The sequence below is a fragment of the Trichosurus vulpecula genome, chromosome 2, assembly GCF_011100635.1.
Source record: "Trichosurus vulpecula isolate mTriVul1 chromosome 2, mTriVul1.pri, whole genome shotgun sequence".
Taxonomy (NCBI): domain Eukaryota; kingdom Metazoa; phylum Chordata; class Mammalia; order Diprotodontia; family Phalangeridae; genus Trichosurus; species Trichosurus vulpecula.
Window position 1 is genome coordinate 8269034 of NC_050574.1, and position 27925 is coordinate 8296958.

At 41.1% G+C, this 27925-nt stretch overlaps 1 protein-coding gene across 1 annotated transcript; it reads left to right on the forward strand.

Annotated features, from left to right (window-relative positions):
* Positions 1–5677: 5677 nt before the first annotated feature.
* LOC118838152 (zinc finger protein 585A-like) lies at positions 5678–27880 on the forward strand. Its single transcript, XM_036745376.1, has 4 exons — positions 5678–5694; positions 18606–18688; positions 19810–19936; positions 22989–27880. The coding sequence occupies exons 2-4, from the start codon at positions 18656–18658 to the stop codon at positions 26255–26257; spliced, it is 3429 nt and encodes a 1142-aa protein (XP_036601271.1). The 5' UTR covers positions 5678–5694; positions 18606–18655; the 3' UTR covers positions 26258–27880.
* The last annotated feature ends 45 nt before the right edge of the window (positions 27881–27925 follow it).

The window sequence follows — 27925 nt, forward strand, 5'->3', positions numbered from 1 at the left end:
CTAATAGATTTAGCATAGTGCTTACAAAACTTCTTGATAATATAAATTTGCTATGAAACAAAAGAGGGACAATTTCATATATCTTAACAGAAGGAAAGAACTTCCTTAGCTCTGTTTGATTCCAGGCATGAGTCATATCTGTCAGCCAATCATATAGTCACCAGGTGCTGAAAGCAGGGCTTAGGAGTAACCAGGTGGGGATTTTCCCTTTCAGAAAGGAAATAGCAGAATTGGGAAATAGAGTCAGGAAGATCCTACCTAGGTTGTGTCCAAGGTCGTCTTCAAGACTTTTTCCCAGGCATAGACATCCACTTTTAAAAATTCTCAGCCTGTAATGCCTGTCATTCTACTACTGGCTTCATGTGACCTATCCCTGTAATTAGAGCTTAAAACAATATTAAATTGTAGTCCCATAAAATCTTAAATAGCAAATAAATATCCTTCAGATAGGACTGTCCCAAATTTCATGGAGCTAATAATTATCAAATCAAGCTACATAACTTTTCTGTCTTCTAAAATACTTTCTCACACTCTCAACTTAAACCATTTGAAACTAGTATTCCTTTGGGACAGGAGAGGCTTAGCTAACTTCCATTTGTCCCTAAACCTTCTTATCTGCCTTTTGTATTACCAATCAAACCTTTATTTACCTTTCCAAATCTTTCAAACCCTTTATTCAGTCTTCCTTCATGTTTCAACCATAAGACAAAATAGCTCATAAATTAATACTTTTTACTGACATAACTGTCTGTACTGGAATCCATTCCAGCTTAAACAAAGCAAAGAGGCTAATGACCAACCTCACAGGTTGAGGAAAGGGACACTTCAGGAATCAAATCTTACACACATTGATAAGCTCTAACTTTTGCTTAAAATCACAAAATATTTCCCAAAACATTTCTAGAATTATTTCCCTTTCTTAAAAAGAGTTTAAAATTTTTTTATGCTGATGTTAAAAGGAATGCTCACTAAACTTTCCTGAAGACAATTATTTAGAAGGTTTTAAAATCATAGATATCTCCTTCTTTTTCCTTACAGCAAATGAACCCTTAAATGCTGGAATTCATTAACTAAGTTGGTGCCAAACGTCCTCATTCTCAAATATTGCACAGAATTCCTGGATATTACAAAGTTCCTTAGTCAAAAAACATGTTGTAATGTGAAGGACACTTAGTTTCTATAATTACATACCCAGTTAAATTTACCTTATCACAATAATAAGGTTTACCAGGACTTTAAAAACTTTTTCCAGAGTAATTCCTCTACACTGAAAACTTTTACACAAGACTGAATATCCAAATCTCCTTGGTTCAGTTAACAACCTCAATTTCTTAATTAAGTGCAATTCTTAACCTAACAACATCCAGATTATAAGAGGAATTATTTTAATCACTAGAGGTAACATTTTAATTTCTAAGGTCCAATGGTCTTAGCATTGTAAAAGATTACCACATTTTCAATATTGCTGATACATCTGTTTGTCAAATTACACAATTTAGAAATGTAACAGTGCCCTAAACATAATTATGCATTTTAAAACTTGAAACAACCCATTTATCAGTTAGGTGAACATATTCCTAAATCTCCTTGCCCAGAGAATCTTTCATCTCATCATTTGAAACTATAACTTTAAATCACCAGATATATTCTCATAATAGAAAATTTTTTCACACAGAAAGTCTGTTCTCATGGTTAAATATCAGTATTATTAATTATTTACTATTGCCTTTCCAGATTACCACATATAGAAATTATTCAGCTTATTACTTTTGGTATTTAAAAACCACTTCAAAAGTTAACAATTACATTATATCAGAGAGAGATAATAATAATGTTGTATCTAACATATACCAGACTTTATGTTACGCATTTTACAATCATTACAATCATTATCATTTTGATCCAACCATCATTATTACTTTCCCTTTAAAACTCAGGAAACAGGTCAAACAGAGATTAAAATACAGTTTTGCAATTGGAACAAGAAGTGTGAAGTTACCTAGAGCAGAAGCTAGTATCCCAGTGGTGACAATTCTGGGAGGCAGAAAGTCCAAATCCATCTACCTCACCCTTCCCCCACAACTGTAGAAGTTACTGAGCCTAGGGCAGTTTGCAGCTGCTGGGGACAGAGTGGGCAGAATGCATAGGACCTGGGTGATATTTCCAAGCTTTGCCAAAAAGGATGGGCTACAAAGGTACCCAGGGGCACAGGACTGTCAGAATACTGTCAGTCTGTGAAATTCTGTCCTTCTCCTCCTTTTGCCAGGTGGGGAAGGGTGATTTAAGTTTTCCCTACAGTTCTCCTGCATTCTCTTCTAATCTGATCTGGGGAGAGAGGTGTTTGTTTTAGCTGCTCTAACTTTCACTGCAGCTCTGGCTCAGTCAGAGACAGGACAACGGTGAAAGATCTCAATGATTGTAACTCAAGTAAACTTCACCTAAGTGATCAGCATTGGGAGGGTGTTTTAGCACCAGTGAGAGTTCCTGGAGTGATCTATAGTCTCAGAAGTTTTCTCTCCCAAAAATTCCAACTAATCAGTTTCCAAACTTTTTTATGATTAAATCCCAGAATCTGCTAAAAGGTTTCAGCTCTGTTTTTTTTCTTCAAGTCCAATTGGCCAGACCAAACAAGGAGAAAAAAAAAGTCTCTGTTTCCCTAACTGCAGCCTTAGAATTCTCTGGCTACCTGCGTTTCAGATTTTACCAAAGTATAGACATTTCACAGCACAGGCTCTCACACAGACAGTTAACAGACAATTAACAAAACAAATACAGACTGAGCTCAGAGTTTAAACAACAGAGAATTAGAAGCTTTCATGAGTTAGCTATTAACACCCCTATGGTCTTTGGGGAAGCCTTGGCGTTCCTGATTTTTCTGACTCTCCATATCCTATCCCTTAGGAAGGGGGAAAGGGGAGATGGAGGAAGCAGAACAGAGTTACCTCCGGATCAGAGCCTTTCCTGGGAGGCAGAGGGGGAGGGAAAAAGCACAGCAAAGTGCAGTCTTTCTCCCCTGAATTCAGGCCTCCAAGGGAAGGAAGGGAGGGAGTGGATGAACGGATGGACTTCTAATTCTAGTTTTTGAATGATCCATAGTTAATTTTCTAGACCAATCAGTGTTTCCAGGGGATCTATGTGTGTTTGACCGCAGATCTGTGTTTTACCACAGATTTGATCCCTGCCCCCAGAGCTAGCTTAAAGGGAATTTTCAGACTTCAACCAATTTTGTGGGAGTCCTTTTTGGAAGCTGGGAAGAGAGACAACTTACCCCCACCTTGTCAAGGCCAAAATTCCAGGAAAAATTAATCCTATGGCGCCCAAAAGCATTGGCAAGGTTGGGCTGCGTTGTCCCGTTTCCATCATTTCCATCCGAAAGTCACGGCACCATAACTGTTAAACCTGAAAATTTGGTTGAAGGAAACAACAGAGCTAGGTGATAGAAAAATCCATGTTGTTTATTATTTTCCCTTAAAGCATAGCTAGGCTAGCTTACTTGTACGTATAAGGAGTCAGAGCATAGGCTCTGGCTGCCTGAACAAAGCAATGAGAAAACTTATATACGTTATTTTAGCAGACCTAGCAAGCCTGTATGACCTCATTTTTTATGACCCTCATGTATGTTTAACCATGATACAAGAAGAGGATTTTTCCTTAATGGAAAGAATGTTGACAAAGGTCAGTTAATATTAAGCGAAGTAGTCTCTCTTGGGTTTAGGGTCTCATCCCTTAATGGCTAACAGGGGTAAGCTTTGTTGACAGAGGTAAGGGTATTTATTACCTGAGCAAACTTTTAGAGAGAACAAAGAAGCCCAGGTCCTGGATCTTCATCCAGTTACTCATTAATTCAGGCTCTGGGTCTAGTTGAAATTAAAAATGATATAAAATAGTATAATATTTTCCACACTGGTTTCACCTAAGAAGTAGTACACTTTTGATCAGACCATTATTTTTATTCTGTGTCTTTTTAAAATATTTTAAATGTGTTTCATGTAAACAAGAGACATGGGGTTTGGTTTTCTTACATATCACACATTGGTTGTTGGTTTTTTTTAACTTTCACTTAACGTTGTGAGTTAGGTTTATATCTCTCTCCCATCCTCTCATGTTAAGCTGTTTCCTAGATTCAGATTTTTGCTTATTCATCCCTTCTAATTTTTTACTGTTATCTAAGTCTTTAATTCTTCCTCTTCCTCTTGCCCTCAGTTATTGCCCGATAGAATCCCCTTTCCTGTTTTCCCCTTCCAATTTCTTTTTTTGAATTTTATTTCCTGTGCCTTTCCTTTGAAAATAGTTTTCCCTGGTTTTCTCCTTTCTTTTGTCTTTCTGATTATTCAGCCCTTTTCTTTTTGCATTCATGACCCTTATACTCAGTTACCATATTTCTCCATGTATAAGATGCGCCTTAATTTTGGGGCCTGAAATTGGAAAAAAAAAAAGGTATTACATAAAGTTATTGAACTCAAGTTTTATTCCTCGGCTCATAGCTTGCAGGACTATCTTGGGCAAGCCTGGTGCACGCACGCATGCTTAGTCCATTCCATTTCATGAACCTGAAGCACCCATTGTGTCCTCCTTCGAAATCAGTAACTTCTTTTTCATCGGCAATCCTTCTTGCCTCGTGCTGCACCATCTTTGCACACACAGGAATTCCAATTGCCCTTTGCTTTTCAATCCGTATCTTCCATTCTCTCTCTAAATCAGGGCATTTTGCTGACTTGCCTCTCACGGCCTTCTTCTGCCCTGGTGACATTTTTCAGTAGGGTTTCTTCTTCCCATAGCCAGTCTCAGATTCTTTTCTCAGTTGGAAGAGGACCACACTTACATTCACCAGCACAATTTCCATTCACTTTTGCAAACTGGATCACTTTTAACTTGAATTCATCACTGTAACAAAATCTTTTCTGAGCCATTTCTGGGCAGAACATGGCAAAATGAAATCTAATATACCGATAACAAATCCAAAAAAACAAGTACAAAGACAAGTGCGAAAAAGCGGGAAATGCAAGTAAAAAAAAAAAACTACAACCACCCTACGAGACACAGTTTTTAGACCCCAAATTTTTCTGAAAAGGATGTGCCTTATACGTAGGGAACTACCGTAGTCCTTCCTCATTTTCTGCATTTCTTAAGGCATGAATACTTTTCGGGGGTCTACTTTGGCTTCTCTCTTCTAAAGAGATTCTGCCGTGGCGTGGGAGGTCATTTTCCGCAGAGGATTCTGGGAAGATGGCGGAGTAGCTCTGAAAATTTCTAGCTCTGAAGACTTTCTTCCACCAAAGGGATAAAATAGCACCTTAGGGCGAACATTAGAAGCCCAGGGTGCCCTTGGGACAATCGGAGCAGACCTGCGGAAGAATCCCAGGTGAGGTTCCCTCCCGGTGAAGAGTAAACACCTCCGGGCTTGGGTCCCCCCTGAGTACTAGCGGCAAGGCCTGGGCCCCAGCCACGGGAACTTTTACCCCGGGGGGAGTGAGGGGAGTCGGTGTGCGAGCCGGGGAAGATCGAGGGAACCTCTGCTGACGAGGAACGCCGGAGCCGGCGGTGCTGCGGGGGCGGCGGGCGCGGCGGGGGACCCGGCGGTGCTGCTGCGGCGGCGGGGGGGAGCGGCGGGGCCGGGCCAGACCAGACCAGACCCGACCCGGCGGGAGCGGCGGGGCCACACCTAGCTGCGCTGCGGCCACCAGCACGTACCGGGTGAGTGCAGAAGTCACTTTGGGGAGCAGCTTGTACAGGGGACCTTTAGTCACCCAAGGAATAAAAGAAAAGCGCAAAATGGATTCCTGCTTCTGGAGCCCAAGCTGCCCAGAGAGAGAAAACCTTGTTGCGAAAGTATGAAGCAACCAAAAACTGAGTCACATTTAGTGTGTGTGTGTGTGTGCGTGTGCGTGTGCGTGTGCATGTGCGTGTGTGTAAAATAAAGCGTAAGCACATTGATAATATTGGGTCCTGAAATTTGAAATATTAGCAGCTAACGGCCCTGGTGCGAGTTGAGATTTTTAAATCATCACCATTAGTAACTACACATCTATATTTCATTGAGGGGAATTCACAGTTCAGTGAGTGTAAATGGGGAATCTGTTCATTTAAATTCAGTTTTGATCCCACTTAAAACAGTTGGGAATTTTTTGAGAAATGCCTGAAGGCACGCTGATAAGGTTAAATCTGAAAAATAAATAGATTTGATTTGAGTCTTTGGGTGACCCAAAGTAGTAAGGACATAGTGTGGATGCTGGGAGCATCAGCAAGAATTTTTTTGAAAATGGGCCCCCTGACAGCATGAGACGCACGTGAAAAAAGTTTAGGTATTGCCACCTGTTGTTAAAAATCAAACGTTGATTTGATAGAAAGTTGTGTTTAGAAGCTACATTGTAATGCTAGAATATTAGAGAATTTGACCAGCCTTGGAATGTACAGGGGGATAGCAATGATGGTGATGATAGCACCTATATCCCAGGGTTGTTGGAGGAATTAAATAAGTCTAAAGTGCTTAACATAGTGAGCACAGTACAAACGTTGACTGTTGTTACTGGACTTTGGAGTAAATGCTGTATCTAAGGTCATGTGAATGATTTTCTAAGGATGACAAGATTTTATCTAATAGATGAAATTTGACTTGAGAAGTTTCCGGATCATGTTTAAAAACAAACAGACACTATATTCTTTAGACGAGTGGTTTTCTGGTGGAATTTGGGAAGAATATTAGACATATGCTTAGAAACGTGACGCCTTTTCATTGGAAGAAGATGCTTTTAAAAAAAACTGTTATGTCAAATTTTTCTTAGATATTGCAAAATGTTGTTAGAAGGGCCAATTCCGTATTGAGTTTTTAAAATGAATGTGATGAATATCTTTTTAAAAAACTGTATTAATGAACTTCCTTTTGCCTTAAATTCTTCTAAGTTAATAAAAGGAATTGTGATTTAAATTTTGTATCTCTGCTTGGGTAAAGTTACTTTGAAATGGACTAAATTTTTGTCATTTGGCAAAAGTAAGGTTAATGTCTTATGAAATGGACTGCTAAAGATAGCAGGATTGTTTTAAAAACCACTAGATACCCACTGGGTTATATTTTCCTCTAAACTAGTCCCTGGAAAGAAAGAACTTCAAGCTTACTATTTATAACTACCCTATGATGTGAGTTAGCAAGTCGTTGAAGAAATGACTGAGAAATCAAAAATCAGCATTCTAAATTACTACAGAAAGCAGGTCTCTGAAATTCTTTTTCTTTAACTTTCTTTAAAGTACTGGCTTTTATTTGATCTGGTTTTAGGTCAGTGAACAAGTAAATTTCCTTCTCCCCAAGTACTGTCACCAACTTCATAATACTCTTGGGGATACTGTAAAGTCTTCCTTTCCATCTGTGTTGAGGGCAGGGAGGAAATGTAGAGGACCATTCACTTATCCTCTGACAATCAAAAAAAAAAAAAACAGGTATTAAGGCAGAAAATACAAAATATTTTTTCCCTAAGGTTTACAGGTAAAAGATGTAAGCACCTTCCCCACCCCATCTTCCTCTCCCTACTCTGGATTTATCTTAAATAGCTCGTTTTTTATAGAGCAGGATAGCCTTCCTAGAGCAAGCAGCTCTGCATTATACAATGTATGGAATGATCATTGTAAAAATGTGCAATCAGAGTCCTTAAAACCACTGGAGAACATTGAGGATTTTTCCCTCCAACATACTTAGAGTACTCATCACCATCACCTTTTCCATTTTTAAGTGCTTGGTCAAGTGCCCTCTCCTCCAAAAGTCATGCCTGGCTCGTTTTTTACTGGGGGCCCATTCATCATGTCACACTCATTGACTAGAACAGCAATAAAAAAAAGAAACATTTAAAAAAACCCACAGTCCATTCAGAAGCATTTGGGGTGGACAAGGGAGGGCCCAGATTCATCATACCCCTGCCAGCTGATCCACATCTGTTGGAAGGTGGAGAGAGGCCAGGGTGGAGACTCCAAAGTGGGCAGGATATTTGTGCTCAGGTGGGGCAAAGGTCTTGATTTTCATTGTGCTGGGGGAGTAAGATTGTAATCTCTTTCTGCATCCTTTTAGCATTGCCTTGGGTCTATGGTGGTATCACCAGACAATACTGTAATGGCATACAAATCCTTACAGCTGTCCACTTAACACTTCATGATTGAGTTGATGGTAGTTTTGTGGATTCCATAGGATTCCAAACCTTAAAAAGATGACTGGAAGAGAGCTTCTGGGCACCAGAATCACTTCACAATTCCACCAACAATGAATTAGTATCCCAATTTTTCCACATCCCCTCCAACGTTTGTCCCTTTCCTTTTCAATCATTTTAGCCAACCTGATAAGTGTAAATATCTCAAGATTGCTTCAATTTGCATTAATCTACTCAACAATGATTTAGAGCACTTTTTTGACTATAAATTGTTTGGATTTCTCCATTGGAAAACTGCCTGTCTGCATCCTTTGACCATTTGTCAATTGGGGAATGACTCGTTCTCCCATGGACTTTACAAAGATATTTGTCTATTTTGTATATTTGAGGTGTGAGAACTTCATCTGAGAAACTGTATATAAATGCCCCCCACGAATTTTCTGCTTTCCTTCTGATCTTCATTATATTGCTTTTATTTGTACAAAACCTTTTTAATTTCACCTAATCAAAATTATCTATTTCACACCTCATTCTCTTCCTTATCTCTTGTTTATCCATACATTGTTCTCCTGTCCATAAGTCTGATAAGTAACATGTTCCATGATCATCAAATTTTCTTGTAATATCTGTCTTTAGGCATAGTTCATGTATCCATTTTTACCTTAACTTGATAAATAATGTAAAATGTTGGTCTATGCATAATTTCTGACATATTTCCTTCTGGTTTTCCCAACAATTTTTGCCAGATAATGAATTCCTATCCCAAAATCTTAAGTCTTTACCCTTGTCAAATAGAAGTTTCCTTTCTTTTATTGCTACTGTAAATTGTATGTCTGCTAGGTTCCACTGATCTGCCTTTCTAGTTCTTAGTACCAGATACTGTTGATAATTACTGCCTTATAATACAATTTTTTAAGATCAGGTTCTGCTAATTCTTTTTCCTTTACATTAATTTGTTATTAGTTCCTTTCATGTTCTTGACTTTTGCTCTTGCAAATGAATTTTGTTATTTTTTTCTAATTCAATAAAATAAGGTTTTGATAATTTAATTGGGGTAGCATTGAAGATATAAATTAACTCAGGTAAAATTGTTATCATTATTCTATTAACCATGCCAACACATGAAGACTTAATATCACTCTATTTAAATCTGATTTTGTTTGTATAATTTTTTTTATATTTATATACATGTAGTTCCTGGATTTGTTCTGGCTGGTGTACCCCCAGGAATTTTATACTGTCTAGACTTGTTTTAAATAGGGTATCTCTTAATAACTCTTGTTGAAGGGTTTTGTTGGTGATCTATAGAAATGCTGATGATTTATGTGAGTTTACATTATATCCTGCTACTTTGCTAAAGTTATTGCTTCAACTAACTTTTTAGTTGAGTCTTTGGGATTTTCCATGGATATGTCATCCACAAAGAGATATTTTTGAACTCAGGTCCTCCTGACTCCTGGGCCAGTGCTCTACTCACTGTGCCACCTAGCCACCCCTCAAGTGTTTTTTAATAGAAACAAGTATTGATTTTTACCAAAAGCATATTCTTCAGCAATTGATATAGTCATATGATTTTGGGCTTTTTTAGTATTGATATAAGTCACATGAATAATTTTCCTTAGGTTAACCCATCCCTACAATGCTGGCATAAATCTCAATTGGTCACAATGTAGAATTTTTGTATTATATTGTTGTAATCCCCAGCTAGTATTTTATTTAGAATTTTTACATCCATAATCACTAATGAATTTGGTCTAATTCCCTTCTCTTATTTCTTATTGCGTTGAATGCCAACACCATATTTATTTTATAAAAGGAGTTTGGTAGTACCCATTTTTTGCCTATTTTTCCAAGTCATTTATTTTATACTAAAATTACGTGATGTTCCAGTGATTATTTAGATATTCTATTTCTTCTTCTGTTAAGCATGCATGTTAACCCAGGATTTAGTAGGGAATGAGTACAGTCAATTAAAGAGGTAGCAAGAATTCATTTCTACAGTATTTACCACATGCTTGGCTTTTTCTCCTTAAGAATTTCTAAGAGCTGTGAGGTGTTCCACCCAACCTGCACATACCTCCTCCCTTCCTCTAGGTGCCATACCACCTCCTCTCTCTCAAGAGTTTAAACTTGCCACTTTAAAGTTCATTCTGGAAGATGATATTGCTGTCCTCATTGTTGACAATTGCTCCAGAGTGTGCAAAGCTGCCTTTGTGGGAGACATTGCCCCTTAGATTGTCTTCCCTTCCATTATTGGGCATCCCAGACATCAGGATGTAATGGTGGGTATAGGCCAGAAAGACAGTTTTATGAGGGATGAAGCCCAGAGGAAGAGAGAGATTCTGACCCTGAAGTATCCCATTGAACAGGAATTCTCTCTCCATAGTTCTTTCTCTGGATGTGGACAGCATTTTCCATCATGAGTCTTTTGGAATTCTCTTGGATCATTGCATTGCTGAGAACAGCTAAATATAACAAAGTGGGTCATGGCACAGTGTTGCTGTTAACCATGCACAGTGTTCTCCTGGTTCTGCTCACTTCACTTAGCATCAGTTCATATAAGTCTTTCCAGGTTTTTCTGAAGTCCATCTGCTCATCATTTCTTAGGGAACACTAGTATTCCATTACATTCATATACCACAACTTGTTCAGCCATCCCTCAATCCATGGGCATCCCCTCAAAACTAAAGGCAATCCCTACCCTCTTGGACCTTATCTTGCAATGGGGAGTGGTAGACAGGGAGGGGCTCAATGGTTGAAAAAATTTTTGAGCTCAGGAATGCATTCTTAGGGCATTGGTTGACACTCAACAATCAGGTACTGCAGCAGAGTGAGTATTGGTCTTGGTTCTTGTTAGCTGAATTGGAAAGAAGAGGGAAAGTTTGGGGATGAAAATGAAGACAAAGAAGGAATACACATACACACACACACAGAGATACAGATATAGATATACACATATATACAAACATACATATACATATGATGCAGTTTGGAGTTGCTGGGAACCCTGAAATGTCAGGGTACAGGGCGAGTCTGCCTGGAAAGAATTCAAGCACTTCAGTCATAGTGGCAAGTTTATTGTAATGCCAGTAGAAGTGGTTAGATTCCTAGTGAATCTGCTCCTTAATGGGGAATAAAGGTGAGGTGATGGTGTTTTGTTAAAAGGTGATTGAGAAACCTTAACATGAAGTATGGATGTGAATGATTATAATTCATTATTATTTTGTAGGGAAGAAGGGGGCCTGGGGAAGTGGAAAGGGTAGCAGACTTTTTTCTCCTTCCCTCAGGCATAGAAGAATAACTGAGATCTCTGGGGAGTCCTAAATCTGATTCTCTCTGGGGTGGGGGTGGGTCTGGGATCAGATCCCCCAGCTCAAAGAAAGGAGGGGTCTTTGCTTGGAGAAATCTTGGCATTATTGGGGCAGAGGTGGTAGCACTGACCCCAAGCCCCCTAACTAACCCAGGCTGAGGAAAGGAGCTTTAGGCATTCAGCCGTCTCCCCACCTCACCCCCACACACCTGGGCTGGGAGGAGGCAGAGCAGGGAGGAGCCAAGTTTAACCTTGCCTGGCTAGGAAGGGAAAGGGATGGAGGGAGAAGAGATATAAATATTGGGAGTTATGGAAAATTGGAGGACAGATTCTATGGAGCTGTCATTCTCCATCTTCATTCAACACTCTAGCCAGACCCAGAAGAAATCAAAGAACCAGGAGTCTTTGGTCAGAAAAAGTAAGTCTGGGTCTCAGGTGCTGCCCCCCCCAACCCCCCCCACCCCCGAAAACCCTGGTCTCTGCAGTCCCACAGCTATCTGCCCTTCCCCCACCTCCTTTGGTAAATAAACCTCCTTTGGGACCAGGAAATGAGGTGTTTTTCAGAATCCTTTTAGTCTCTTGCCCTCCCTCCCCAAGAATCCTCTCTTCCAACTCTCCAGCAGCCTTCCCCCTCCCCTAGGCTGGGAGGCTGCCTGATACAGGTGGGGAAGAGCTCAGCATTTGGAATCAGAATGTGGGTTTGAATCCTGCTTCCCAGGTCCCACTACTAGACTCTGTACAGTGCTTTACACACGTGATATTGTTTGAGCCTCAGTACAGCCTTGCCAGATAGGGGCTGCTATCCCCATTTCACAGATGAGGAAACTGAGGCTGAGAGATTCAGTGACTTTCCCAGAATCTTAGCCTGGACGTGTCAAAGGGAGGATTCTCTTGTCTCTGTCTTGAGGCCCTCTCCACTCAGCCTTGATGGCTAAATCACTGAACTTCAGTGTTCTCCCCTGTAATATGAAGGGGCTGTACTTGGTGACCTCAAACTCAGTCCCTTTCAAGTTTGAAGTATACCTACATTCCTGTGGTCTGGACATCAGCTCAGAAAACAAACTCATGGACTTTTGGAGTTGAAAGGATGTCAGAAAATGATCTTGGAATTCCAACTCTCTGTAAATCTATGACCCAGGCTAGAATCTGGGCTGTTACTACCCCTGTGACCCTGGGCCAGTCATTGATCATTCTGAGCCTTGTTCCTTCAGGCAAAATGAGGGCCTGGAGCTCTGAGGCCCCTCCTGGCTCTAGCCCAGGGTCCTTTGGGAGCTGTTCCCTTGAATAGTGGATTCCAGCCTGTGAAGCCATTTCTGTCCCCACTCAGTTTCCTGGTTCCCTGCTACTTTCCTACCTTGGACAGCACCTCATTTTCGAATGAGTGGAATTAGGGGGCTGGATTAGATGACATAATATGCCGTTTATACTGATCATAGGGTTTTTAAAAACATTGTTTTTGTGACAAAGACCATATTATTACAGAGGATTGTCTAACTACTCTAGTACCTTTGCCCAAGAAAACCCCACACGGGGTCAGGAAGAGTCCAACCAGACTGAAAATAACTGAACTACACCTTCCTTTCAGCCCTCAATCCACTGAACTGCTAACTCAGATCATGAAATGCCCAGATCTCCCCCACCTTTAAAAGACCTTCACTTAACCTTCTCATCCTTAAGCTATCCTCTTTCCTCCTTTTCACAGGTAATATGCTGGAAAAAACTCCCTGTACTGGATGATCTCTCCTTTTTCTACCCCCTGCTCCCTTCTCCACCTCCTGCAAATCATGCAGGCGGCTAAAAGCAATGGTCTCCTTATTTGTAAAAACCCTAACCCAGGGGTGGGAACCTGTGGCCGTTCTTACTGAAAAATTAACAAATAGTTTTCATTTTTTGAAATTATTCATAGTAGATTTTTACAAAAGAATGTACATTTTGAAGTATATCTAACTGAAGTTTCTTGAATTCATCCTTATTTGATTATAGCTAAATTAATAACATGAAAAGGTTCCCCACCTCTGAAGTAGCCCCTTCTTTGGCTTTTTCCTGACTTCTCTGCAGGGGTTGTTATTGTCAACCATCACCACCTGTTGGATAAACGCTTGCCCTTGGAGATTGTCTCCTGGCCTGGTTCTCCTCCTGCCTGTCGGACTGATAACCAGGGGATTCCTAAGCCTTTAGTAAGTCCTTCCTCTTATCTGACTTGGCCTCCTTTTCTCCCTGACCACCTCCTTCCGCATGGGGGTAACTGCCTCAGTCCTGGGCCTGCTTTTTGTACCTAACTCTCAATCATCTCCATGATGGGAACTGACTGGGTGAAACAATGGGTAGTGCTGGAACTCAGTCAGCTGGACCTGAGTTCAAACCCTGACTCAGATACCTATGCATCAGGTCACTTGATCTCTTAGCCTCAGTTTCCTCATCTGTAAATTCCAGACCCTGCAATGGGGTCCTATGGAGAAACTGTCTTGCTTTAAGCAAATTGAAGTGAGTTTTGGGGAATTCCTGAGCCTAGAGTTCCTAGGAACGTCCTAGAGAGAAATAAAAATAATAATAGCTGGCATTTATATCGCACACACATGCTGGGTGCTATCAAACACTTGACCAATGGAATCCTCAAGCAGGTGTTGTTCTCCCCACTTTATAATTGAGTAAGGTGAGACAAACTGGTCAAGTGACTTGCCCAGAAGCACACAGCTAGGAAGTGTCTGACGTCAAATGAGAATTTAGTTCTTTCTGACTCCAAGCCCAGGCCTCTCTGTCCTGTTCCACCTACCTGGAATTCCTCCCAGAAGATAAAGTAACATCAGCTCCCTCAAAGTTACCCTGTGGGCAACACCTCAAGGGAACAAGAAGAAATAGACATGGAGAGGGTTTGACCCAGCCTCAGTCCATCTCAGGAGGCTGGGCAGCCACTTTCCTCATTAGGGTGTTTGGGTAATAGAGACAGGACATCAGGTGATTTGGGTTTGGGGAGAATGTTTACCTTGGTCTCAGGAGTTGCAAAGTTTGTTTCAGCAGGGATGTTTTCCCATGCCCAGAATGTCTGATGGGGCCAGGGGAGGTGGGCTCTAATTAATTCCCTCAGAACATCTTGGTGGGGACTGGCCAGTTATTGGAGGCCTCCTTCAAGACATAATCAATGGACTTGTGTCATGAAAAAAAGTCCAACTGAGGCCCTGTCTCTGGTTTCATAACCCTGTAAGGAATCTCAGTTTCTTTGACATCTAAGGTCACTGTTTCTGGAAAGAAGCTATTTCCCCCAAATTCAGTTTATTTCTTCCACATTAGCAACCTAGAAGCCATTCCTAACTCATTACTCTGACTTGGCCCCCTTTTCCAATAGCATATTAGGTGCTAAATCTTCTTGTTTATCATTTTAATTTGTCTAAGTCTGAAAGTGGTATATTGTTATCTCCAAGTTCTTACAGTTTTACTGTCTATCTTTGCCTTTTATTTTTCTTTCAAGAACTATCTGTCTCTCTCTCCCTTCCAGTATTTTGCTGAAAGACATTGGAATACTGGCTACAGAAAGAATTCTGTTTTATGGGGCCAAGTAAACAAAACTCCCCATATGAACCACCTACACTCAAAGGACATGTCTAGCAACTTAACTGGATTGACTTAATAGGCATTGGGGGAAAAAATCTACACTGAAGGTGACAGATCCCCACAGGCCTAAAGTTCAGTCCTCCCCACATGACCTCTATTAAGTAAATTCCAGTGTCTCCCATAATATCTATGTGCAATTATAGATGCATCTGTTTGCTATCTCAGAGTTCTCACACCTGGCCCCAGCTATGTCTCCAAGTTGGTTACACACAGGTTCTCTTCGCACAGCACTGAACTGCCAAACTGGCCTTCTGGCTTCTCCTTTGTGATGCTCCATCCTAGGCTTTGTCTTTATCCTGGTGGTTCCCATGGTTAGAATGCCATTGTTAGGATGCTCTTAGAATCCCCTAATTCCCTTGAAAAGCTCTAAAAAAGAGTCTTAATTCTCAAGTGAGCAGTAAGTTTTACCACCAAGCCAAGCAGCTATATCGATATATATGTATGTAAATATGTGAATAAATAAATCTGAAGGTAGGTAGGTAGGTATATATATATACTCCTTCTTTTGGCTTTATTTTTCATCCCCCTCTGCTCCATTTCCTGAAGGTTGTGTCAATCTATGCCCTAAGGCCTCACTGCCCAGCCTAGTAACATTTTCTTGCATTGAGCTCCTCCCTGCTCATCACTCCCCATTGCCAGATAAGGTCCAAAAGGTAAGGACTGTCTTTACTTTTGTAAAATAATAATAATGGTAATACCAGAAGGATCATTAAGGATTCTGTGCTGGGATATTGTGCCCCACCTCCACCCCCAACAGCCACCCCTGGTCTGTCCTTAGTCCTTCTCTGACCTCCTTCCTAATTTCCTGCTGTCCTTGGACCCTAGGACCAACATATCCTGCTTCCTGCAACTCTCCCCTTCCCATTAGAACCCACATTTTGAGGGGTGAAGAGAGAAATAGTCAGGCCTCCCAGGGGATAGATTTCAGTTGCTTAATCAGGTAAGAGCCAAACCCCTAGACTTGGAGGCAGGTGTGAAGGTTTATATCAGTAGATAAAGTTTATAACATGAGCTGTAACATATGACTTGGGACCCAGAGGTCCTGATGTCCTGGCCTCAGCTCCTTATTAGGATCCAGCTGCCTTCCTGTGAGAGAAAATCTCTTGGGAAATAAAATCAAGACAGAGGAAAAGGCCCCTTCAGTGTTAGGATTAGAGAATGGAAGGTCAAGAATGGAAATGGAACAAGGTGGTAAATGTCTTCAGTTTAGAGGAGAGCTCAGTGGGGATGGGCAGGTCTGGGCCCAGGCTGCAGAGAAGAAATGGGGGCCTGTGGGTGGAGGGAATCAGGGGAAGGGAATGGCTGGGAGAACCAGGAGGGAGGTAGGATGGGCATATTCTTGTGGGGAAGAAGATGAATGTAGCAGGGGGGAGAGCTGGAAGATTAGGACATTGTGCTGAGAAGATTTGGAGTCCCAGAGAAGTGTAAGGGAGGGAGGAAGGTGGTAGTGCAATGAGGGAGGGGAGCTCTCAGAGATGACCAGCCTGGTGGGTGGGGGCCCTGGTGGAATTCATTCTCTGGGAGGAAGTTTGGAAGCCTATGAGGAGGGCAGGGGAGAAGAAGGCTCAATCTAGAAGATGGACAGCAGGGTTGGGGAGGACTCTTGGGATTAGGAAGATCCAGCTGGAGCAAGTTGGCTAGGAACAAAAGTGCTAGGAGCTGAGATCTCTCTGCATTATTTTGTTGCAGTTGAGATTTCTCTTCTTTCTTCCTTTGGAGCTGAGATCTCTCTGTCTTCTTCCCTAAGAGCGGATGTGAGAAACACTGCTGTGGGGATCACTGGACTCCCTAGGCAGGGTCAGTGAGTAAGCCGGAGAAGTGCTTCAGCAGATCATTGCTTTCCTGGTTGTATAACCTAAGGAAGATCCATGTGATAACCCATTCTCACCCAAAGAACTCAGGACCAGAGTAGGCAGAGGAAGGCGTTTATCTCACTTCTCGGAGGAGAGTGGGTGCAGTGCTCACTAGGAATACCCATACCTATATATAGAAGCAGTATTGAGGTTAACCAGTTCTACCCTCCTAGTCTAAGTTAGGATTAATTTACATTCTTCATTTCCCTACATTCCCTTCTTAACTTATGAAGATTATGCAGATTACTCAGGCATGGTAGTGATGATACTTCACCAGGCATGACCCCTCAGGCTTGAACTGGTTGTCCCAGCCTTGCCTTTCTAGTCCCCCTGACACCACGATGGCCATTGTCTTAGTAAGCTAGGTTCCCCACAGCTACTGATTATCTCCCAATAACTTCTATGGGAGCAAAACAAGATACCATAATAGCCCTTCTTACACAGAGACCTCTGCTTTCTGGGAGCCAGCTCTGCACATGTAGGTGCCTGGAAGGTCTGAACAAGGGCCCCTCCCTGCACCACCCTTCTGCTGGCTGCCCTTTACTTTGGGCCTCTTCTTCCCCCTTTGACCTCTTGGTGACTGTCCTCTAGGCTTGCCAGGACTCGGTTTCCCTCTAAGTCCTGGCTCTGGGATTTTCCACTGCTTCTTGTCCAGGCTGTCTGTCACATCAAAAGTTCCTTGCATATGTAAAGGGATTTATGATTCTCATATTAATCGTTAGAATATTTGTAATGAATATACAATCTACTTAGATTTATCAGAACTACCATTTTCCCAGGTGATTTTGACTTGGGATTCAGATTCACAGCAGCTTAAAGGAAACTTTAGACAACTTTGATATTCCTATGCTTCTCTAAGTTCAGTGAAGTGAATCAAAGATTATATATAAAGATAAATACACACACACACACACACACATATATATATATATATATATATATATATATATATATATATATATATAACCTGTTGCTCCCACAGAACATTGGTTCTGTACCCCACAAAGTAACCATGACCCTCAGGACTTGAGACAATCAACTTAACTGTTTCCTACAGAACCCAGGAATGCCATGCATGACTGTACCCTGGAAATGGCTACTCAAGACTAAAAAATGATTGTCATTATCTGGGCCAATTGTGATTTGCATGTGGATAAACTCTGCCTTTCCCACAGCAGGAGAAACCTTGCCCAGAAAGAGGACTTCAGGTTTGCAAACCTCCCCCCTGCCTCTGAAATGAATTAATTAAACCCCTCCTTGATTGCTGGCACAACTGCCTCCAGTCTGCTGAGTTGTGCCTCTGGCGGTGCCCAGGTTAGAGACCTGTACAGTACAGTTCTTTTGGCAGGTGCCATTCCCCAGTTCTACCATTGGGTCATAGTTACCTGACCGACATATCTCATTCCATCTGGGATCCCAACCCACTTCTGCCTCTTGTCTCCCTATAGAAGGATGGGGGAGGGGCAAAGGCCAAAGAGAAGGAGTTCTGGGGGGTGGCAAGTCCTCTTCCTGCTCAGACCAAGTTCACTTCCAAGCCTGACTCTCCCTGCTGCCCTCCTCCAGTGGTGGAGTCTCTCCCCTTAGGACAGGGCAGGGCCTTTGTAACTGCTCTGAGAGCTCACCTTCTGTTACTCTAGCATCCACCCCAGGAAGAGAAGGCAAAGTCAGTGTCTCTCCCACTCTGAGGTTCTTCTCTCTCCCCAGGTCAGCTTGCTGAGGACCAAAGCCTATTCCTAGGAGAGAGACCAAGGAGAATGGCCCCTGGGAGCCAGAGACGCTCATTCCAGGTGAGTGTAGTCCATCCACAGACCTGACCAGCATCAGCAAACCTGGAATCCAAGAGAGCCAAGGAAGCTTTATTCTCTTTTAGAGAAGGGGAAACTGAGGCAGCCAAAGACTTGCCCAGGGTCACACAGCCAGCCAGTGTCTGAGGCCCAATTGGACCTCAGGTCTCCCCACTTCCATCTATGTTCCCCGTCCAGGGATTCAGATGAAGACCCTGTGATCTTGAATCCAGTCCTGCTGGGGCCCCAGGGGCTGGCCCACCGTGAATGTGAATGAAACCTTAGTGAAGAAATATTAAATTAGCAAAGCTGGTCACATGCTTGAGGTCCTAGAAGAGCCATCCTGCCCACCCCAGCTGAGGCCCAGGCAGGGAGAGTGACTTCTTTCCAGTGACAGGTAATAAGTGGTAGGGACAGGATCTGAACCCAGGACTCAGCAGTCTAAGGCCAGTGGGCAGTGGGATTGCTTTCCATTGCTCCATGCTGGCTCCCACACATACATGTGTATACTTGGACATGCATGTGCACACTGAGGGTAAGCACAAACCATCTGTAAAGGTAGAGAAATAAAGCCTCTGTCCTTGAAGGAAGTACATTTTAGGTGGGGTGGAGGGCAGGTGGGCAGAGGGGTCCTAGCAGAAGATGGAGGTGTTAGCAGGATTTTACTGAGCCAATCTCTGACCTGAGAATGAAGTAGCAGGCCAGAGACAAAGTGCCATTAATCGGTAGCCGACTAATTAATTTCATCATGAGGCACAGATTGGTAAGTCATAATTTCCTTCTGAAAGGGCGGTGACTTTACTATCTCCTCCACAGATTTTTGTGCATTGCTAAGAGAGCATATATCTCCCTAATTACATGGGAAGAAGCATTGTATATTAAGACATTTTTCTAGCTTTTATAATTTCATCACGATTCTCACTTCAAATGTAAATTGCTTTCCTCCATATTCCATTGGGTTCTTAATAACTGGCTTCATGTGTTGGCTGTGACACTCATAAAGGTTATGAGTTTTAGGCAAATCCCTTCTCTGGGCTTCAGTTCCTCTTCTAAGTTGAAGAAGATTGAACTAGATGAATTCTGGAGTCTCTCAACTCTAAATCATGTGACTTTTGATGGTTTAGGAGTTGGTGACATTCAAGGATGTAGTTGTTGAATTCACTGAGGAGGAGTGGGGCCTCTTGGACCATTCTCAGAAAGAGCTGTACAAAGAGGTCATACTGGAGAATATCAAGAACCTGCTGTCCCTGGGTAAGGACCATTTCCTTTCTTTCTTTGATGTTAATTGTCAGACCAAAATTCACACAAGTGGCAGAGAATGGATCCATACCCTGGTGGATCTCAGCCTCAGAGTGCTGACTATGCATTGAGTGCATAGTCTTCTGTATGCACCAACTCTCCATCCACTTTGGTCTTGGCTTGTCACCTTTTCAAGTTAAACAATTTGCCGTCAATCAGGTGTCTGACCTTGATGCCATATTCCTCCCCCATGAAGGTGTCTGACAACCTCACTGAAAACGTCATCCTGAAAAGAATGGGAGGTGATTCTGGCAAGGTGGCAGAATAGGACAAGAAATACTTGGCTCTCCACAAATCTCCTTAAGGAAGAAAATCAATTGCCTCAAACTCTACACACTATAAAATACCTGGGAGTCCAACTGCCAAAACAAAAACAGGAACTATATAAACCAAATTATGAAAACCTTTATATGCAGATAAAATAAGATTTAAATAATTGGAGAGCTATTAATTGTTCATGTGTAGGCAGGGCCAATATAATAAAAATGACAATTTTATCCAAACTGATTAACATATTCAATACCATTCCAATGAAATTACCAAAATTATTTTTTACTTAATTAATAATAAGAAAATTCATTTGAGAGAACAAAAAGTCAAGAATATCAAAGGAAATAAAGAAAAAAATGTGAAGGAAGGAGGTTTAGCACTACCAGATGTTATATCTTATACCAGATAGATAAATGCAATAGTATATACATACCACAGCAAATAAACACAATAACCTTGTATTTGAGAAGTGTAAAGAATTACTATTTTGGGATAACAATTCATTATTTGGTAAAAAAAAAAAATTGTTGGGAAAACTATAAAATAGACACACACAGAGACACATACATACCTATTTGTATGTAATGGTACCCAACTCAGAGGGCTGGGAGAAAAAGGAAGAAATCTTTATAATTCTGTTCCAAATTTGAAAGTAATAAGAAGTTGACCACAGTAGACTTGCAGTTTCATGTTCATCTTTTTTATAGTACTGCGTTATCGAAATGCTTGTTTCATTACATAAATTCCAAAGAAATTTGGAAAAGTAATTTGCCAAAGAGGTGGAAATCATTTCTTTCAGTGACCTGTGAATTCACATGATCTAAACACTGTTGAAAACCTGTGATAAGCTATACTAGTATCAGCCCAATGGACAGGTTGTCTAAGTCATGCTTAATATCTAATATGATCAAAGTGTGGTTTCGTGACAATTTATGGAATATGTGTCAAAGTATCTGAATTGAATGCCAAAATATGTTAAAAAAAAAAAACCTAAAAACCAGGGGTTATCTCAAAAGGAGGATGTGTTGCATATTAAAAGGTATTTTAAGAGGTAAAAATAAAATAAAATTAGGTAGGGAGAGGTAAAAATAGAGCGATTATCATATAGAAATTAATCCTCTTGGAATTAGTGGGGCGTGAGGGCAGGTAGTGCTGGAGCCTAATTCTCATGGGATTAGTAGAAGAGGAACTAGAATATCTAAGTAAATCTATTTTAGAAAAAGAAATTAAACAGGCTATAAATGAGCTTCCTGAGAAAAAAGCATCAGGAGCAGATGGATTTGAAAGGGAATTTTACCAAACATTAAAGATCACGTAATTCCAATATTAAATTAATGATTTGGAAAAATAGGCAAAGAAGGGGTACTACAAACTCCTTTTATGAAACAAATATGGTATTGATACCCACACCACGAAGAATGAAAAAGAGAAGGAAAATAATAGACCAATTTCATGAATGAATATGGATGCAAAAATCCTGAATAAAACACTAGCCAGGGAATTACCACAAAATATTACAAAGATTGCACATTGAGCCCAATTTGGATTTATCCAAGGAATGGATGTGAAAATTATTCACATAATTGATTATATCAACAGTACATAACAAAAAAACCACATCGTTATATGAATAGCTGAAGAGTAAGCGTTTGATCCAATACAATATTCATTTCTATTAAAAATACTTGAAAGTATAGGTGTTAATAGATTTTCCCTTCAGTTGATCAAAAAAAAAAATCATCATTTACCTAAACACATCAGCAAGCATTATTTGTAATGGGGATAAGATAGAAGCCTTCCCAGTTAGCTGAGGTGTGAAACAAGGATGCCCACTGTCACCTATACTATTCAATGTTGTATTGGAACTACTAACAATATCAAGAAGAGAAGAAATGCAAATAGTCAGAATAGGGAAGGAAGTAATAAAATCAACTTTTTTGGTAGATGATATGATGATATACTTAGAAAATCCCAGAGACTCAATCAAAAAGTTTATTAAAGCAGTTAATACTTTTAGCAAAGTAGCAGGGTATAATTTAAACCCCTATAAATCTTCACCATTCCTATGTAAAACGATGCAGGAAGAGATAGTAAGAGATACCCCATTTAAAATAACTGGATGATATATAATTTCTGGGAGTACAGCTGTGGAAACAAACCCAGGGACTGGTAGGCCCTGTAGAGTTTTTATTATTTCTTTATTAGGTTTTGCATTTCCCCATCATTTTGATCAGATCAGTTTGGGTGCTTACAACTGTTCTGGCCAAGATGAGTAAATGTGTTGCTGTACAAGAAATCTCTGAAAGCCCCGCCCTTCTTTTCTGCTGGAATGCTGCAAACCCTATGTTGGCCCAGTTTTCTCTCCAAGATAGCAACAAACTGTTCTCCTGTGGAGAATCACTTGTAACCATCTTGCCTTCTGACTGCTGCTTTTGTTGAATGTGAATGTTTAGCTTGGAGTGAATGAGTTTCTGATAGGTCCAGCACTCTGTGATGTACAACTTCTTTGTCACTCTCATAGCCTGTCTGTCTCTTCTCCTTACAATGATACAGACTGTTTAATGCCAGTGTTTGCTCCAAGCCTACACAAAGTTTTGCTGCATTTAGTTTGGTGATGAGAAGGTCATGAGCCACAGAAGTCTCAAGTAACCATTACTATTGCATATACTTATGTGTGCATATCTTTTGGTGTCTATGTGTTTGATTGTTTTTTGTTGGTTTTTTTTTTTTTCAGATTTAGAGACCAGGTTCAAAGCAAATGAGGTGACTAGAAATCGTGGAATTTTTCTGGATAAATGTGACCTGCAGAGATTCCTGAGTGATGGTGCCTGGGATGTCAAGTTGAGAGAAATCCATGATTCTAATATAAAGTTAGATAAAAATCCAAAGACTGACTGTGAATTTGATGAAATTGGAAACAGATACAGACAGTCTTCTATCCTAAATCACAGTAAGAAAATGACTTCAAGGAATGACTCTGTTCAGGATAGTGAATATAGCAAATGCTTGACTGAACAGGCAGAGCATTTTCAGTCCCGTGAGAAGCCTCCTGAAATGGCAGTGTATCCAGGTAATCAATGGGAAATGGCCTGGAACTGGAGTTCGGATCTCATGAGAAATCAGAAAAGTGACACTGGAGAAATGCTTTCTGCAAGGAATAAAGGTGGGAAGGACTTGAGTCAGAACTCTAAGCTCATTACTCATCAGCAAATTCCCATTAGAAAGGAACCTGATGAATACAATGAATGTGAAGCAACCTCATCCCATCACTCATCTCTTCCTTGCCAGCCTAGATTTCACCCTGGAATGAAAAGTTATGCATGTCCTGAGTGTGGGAAGGCCTTTGGTTGGAATTTAGATCCTGATAGATTTCATGAGATTCATACTGGGGAGAAGTTTTATGAATGTCATGAATGTGGGAAAGCTATCTGCTACAGATCACTCCTTATTGGTCATGAGAGAATCCACAGGGGAGAGAAACCTTTTGAATGTAATCAATGTGGAAAGACTTTCAGAAAGAACTATCTTGCTGTCCATCAAAGAGTCCACACTGGAGAGAAGCCTTATGAATGTAATCAATGTGGAAAGGCTTTCACAAGGAAGGAGAGTCTTGCTGCCCATCAGAGAATCCACAGTGGAGAGAAGCCTTTTGAATGTAATCACTGTGGAAAGTCTTTCAGAACAAGCTCCCAACTTGCTGGACATCAAAGGATCCACAGTGGAGAGAAACCTTATGAATGTAATCAATGTGGAAAGGCTTTCAGAGGCAGGGGCAGTCTTGCTGCACATCAGAGAATCCACAGTGGAGAGAAACCTTATGAATGTAATCAATGTGGAAAGGCTTTCAGAGAGAGGGGCAGTCTTGCTGCACATCAGAGAATCCACAGTGGAGAGAGACCTTTTGAATGTAATCAGTGTGGAAAGACTTTCAGAACCAGCTCCCGTCTTGTTGCCCATCAGAGAATCCACACTGGAGAGAAACCTTTTGAATGTAATCAATGTGGAAAGACTTTCATAGAGAGGTACCATCTTGGTGCCCATCAGAGAATCCACACTGAAGAGAAACCTTATGAATGTGATCACTGTGGAAAGGCTTTTAGAAACAGGAACAAACTTGGTGCTCATCAGAGAATCCACACTGGAGAGAAACCTTATCAATGTAATCACTGTGGAAAGGCTTTCACAGACAGAGGCAATCTTGCTGTACATCAGAGAATTCACACTGGAGAGAAACCTTATGAATGTAATCAATGTGGAAAGGCTTTCAGAGAGAGGGGCAGTTTTGCTGCCCATCAGAGAATCCACAGTGGAGAGAAACCTTTTGAATGTAATCAGTGTGGAAAGACTTTCAGAAGGAGTTCCCATCTTGTTGCCCATCAGAGAATCCACACTGGAGAGAAACCTTTTGAATGTAATCAATGTGGAAAGACTTTCATAGAGAGGTACCATCTTGGTGCCCATCAGAGAATCCACACTGAAGAGAAACCTTATGAATGTAATCAGTGTGGAAAGGCTTTAACAAACAGGAATAAACTTGGTGCCCATCAGAGAATCCACACTGGAGAGAAACCTTATGAATGTGATCAATGTGGAAAGGCTTTCAGAGACAGGGGCAGTCTTGCTGCACATCAGAGAATCCACAGTGGAGAGAAACCTTTTGAATGTAGTCAGTGTAGAAAGACTTTCACAGACAGGTACCATCTTGCTGCCCATCAGAGAATCCACACTGGAGAGAAACCTTATGAATGTAATCAGTGTGGAAAGGCTTTCAGACAGAGGTGCCATCTTGCTGCCCATCAGAGAATCCACACAGGAGAGAAACCTTATGAATGTAATCTATGTGGAAAGGCTTTCAGAGACATGGGCAATCTTGCTGGCCATCAGAGAATCCACACTGGAGAGAAACCTTATGAATGTAATCAGTGTGGAAAGGCTTTCAGACAGAGGTGCCATCTTGCTGCCCATCAGAGAATCCACACTGGAGAGAAACCTTATGAATGTAATCAATGTGGAAAGACTTTCATACAGAGGGGCCATCTTGCTGCACATCAGAGAATCCACGCTGGAGAGAAACCTTATAATCACTGTGAAATGGCTTTCAGATACATGGGCAATCTTGCTGGCCATCAGAGAATCCACAGTGGAGAGAAACCTTTTGAATGTAGTCAGTGTAGAAAGACTTTCATAGACAGGTACCATCTTGCTGCCCATCAGAGAATCCACACTGGAGAGAAACCTTTTGAATGTAATCAGTGTGGAAAGACTTTCACAGACAGGTACAATCTTGCTGCCCATCAGAGAATCCACACTGGAGAGAAACCTTATGAATGTAATCATTGTGGAAAGGCTTTCAGAGACATGGGCAATCTTGCTGGCCATCAGAGAATCCACACAGGAGAGAAACCTTATGAATGTAATCTATGTGGAAAGGCTTTCACAGTGAGGCAGAAACTTGCTGCCCATCAGAGAATCCACACTGGAGAGAAACCTTATGAATGTAATCAGTGTGGAAAGGCTTTCAGACAGAGGTGCAATCTTGCTGCGCATCAGAGAATCCACACTGGAGAGAAACCTTATGAATGTAATCACTGTGGAAAGGCTTTCAGAGACATGGGCAGTCTTGCTGGCCATCAGAGAATCCACACAGGAGAGAAACCTCATGAATGTAATCTATGTGGAAAGGCTTTCACAGTGAGGCAGAAACTTGCTGCCCATCAGAGAATCCACACTGGAGAGAAACCTTATGAATGTAATCAGTGTGGAAAGGCTTTCAGACAGAGGTGCAATCTTGCTGCCCATCAGAGAATCCACACTGGAGAGAAACCTTATGAATGTAATCTATGTGGAAAGGCTTTCACAATGAGGCAGAATTTTGCTGCCCATCAGAGAAGCCATACTGGAGAGAAACCTTATAAATGTAATCACTGTGAAATGGCTTTCAGAGACATGGGCAATCTTGCTGCACATCAGAGAATCCACAGTGGAGAGAAACCTTTTGAATGAAATCAACGTGGAAAGACTTTCAGAAAGAGCTTTCATCTTGATACACATCAGACAATCCACAATGGAGAGAAACCTTTTGAAAGTAATCAGTGTGGAAAGGCTTTCATAATGAAATGCTGTCTTGCTGCATATCAGATAATCTACACTGGATTGAAGCCTTTTGAATGTAATTAGTGTGGAAATGATTTTGCACAGAGATACATTCTTGCTGCACATTAGAGAATTTACACAGCCAAGAAGCCTTATGGATGTAATCAATATGGAAAGACTGTTAGATAGTCCTCCAATCTTGCTACTCACCAGAAAATCCACTCTGGAGAGAGACCTTTTGAACGTAATCAATGTGGAAAGTCTTGCACACAGACCTACCATCTTGCTTTACATCAGAGAATTCACGCTGGGGAAAAACCTAAGAATATAATTAATGTGGAAAGTCTTTCACACAGAGCTCCAATATTATTAGGCATCAAATAATAGATACTGAAAAGAAGTCTTATGAAGGTAGTCAATGTGGAATGATTTCCCACTGAGCTTAGATTTTGTTAAACATCAGAGAATCCCTACTGGAGACCAACCTCATGAATGTCATGAATGTGGCAAAGCTTTTAGTTAACACTCTTAACATATGTAACAAGAGGTTCTACACTGGGGAGAAGTCTTATGAATACAATCAAGGTGGTGATGCCTTCAGGCAACAATTACGTCCTATTTCCCATCTCAGAATACTTATATGAGAGAGAAATCTGATAATTGTCAGGAAGAAGGAAAGGCATTCAGATGGAGTTCAGACCTTAAGGATTAGAGAAACTATTCTGAGGACCAGTTACCTATGAACTGAGTGTGGGGAGGCTTTCAGCAAGAGATCATCTCTAACTTTCTATCAGAGGCTTCACTGTGGAAAGAAGCCTCACAAATGGGCTAATGGGGCCTGTGCTTTTCTCTGGAGGAGGGTGTTCAGGAGACGACCTTATTCCTACGGGAATGAAGGTGAATGAAGGCAATTGTTTTGGGAAGGCTTTCCCCTAGAATTCCTAATTGACTGTACTTTGGAGAAATCGTGCTGGAGACAAAGCCTTGGGATCTAATTACCAAGGGAAGGCCGTCCTCCTGCAGCACAGACTCATTAGACCTCCCAACAAAAGAGACCTCATTAAACATCCCCAAATTCCATCCTCCACATAAAGCCCTGTACATGTTTTTTCTCTGAAATCCCAACGTTTGTCATCCCTCATCAATATTTCATGACATTCATAGCCTTCATTTCTTCAGCCATTCCCCCATTAATTGATACTCACTTTGCTTCCTGTTTGCTGGCAAAAAAATTCCTTCTTTAAATGTTTTGGTACCTGTTGGACATTAAATTCTGTAATGCTTTCTTTAAGGGGCTAGGTGACGCGATGAATGGAGTGCTGTCCTTGGAACCACAAGGCCTGAATTCCAGTTCAGTCTCTGGCACTTTCTACTTGTATGTCCCTGGGCAAGGCATGTCCCCTAATCCTGCCTGAGTTTCTTCATCTGTAGAATGGGGATAATAAGGGCATCTACCTCTGGAAGAGTGAGGTGAGGATTTAATTAAACAATATTTGTTAAATGCTTTTCAAACATTAAATCACTATGGAAATACTGGCTATTTTTATGACTATCATTTCTTGGATCATTACTGTCATA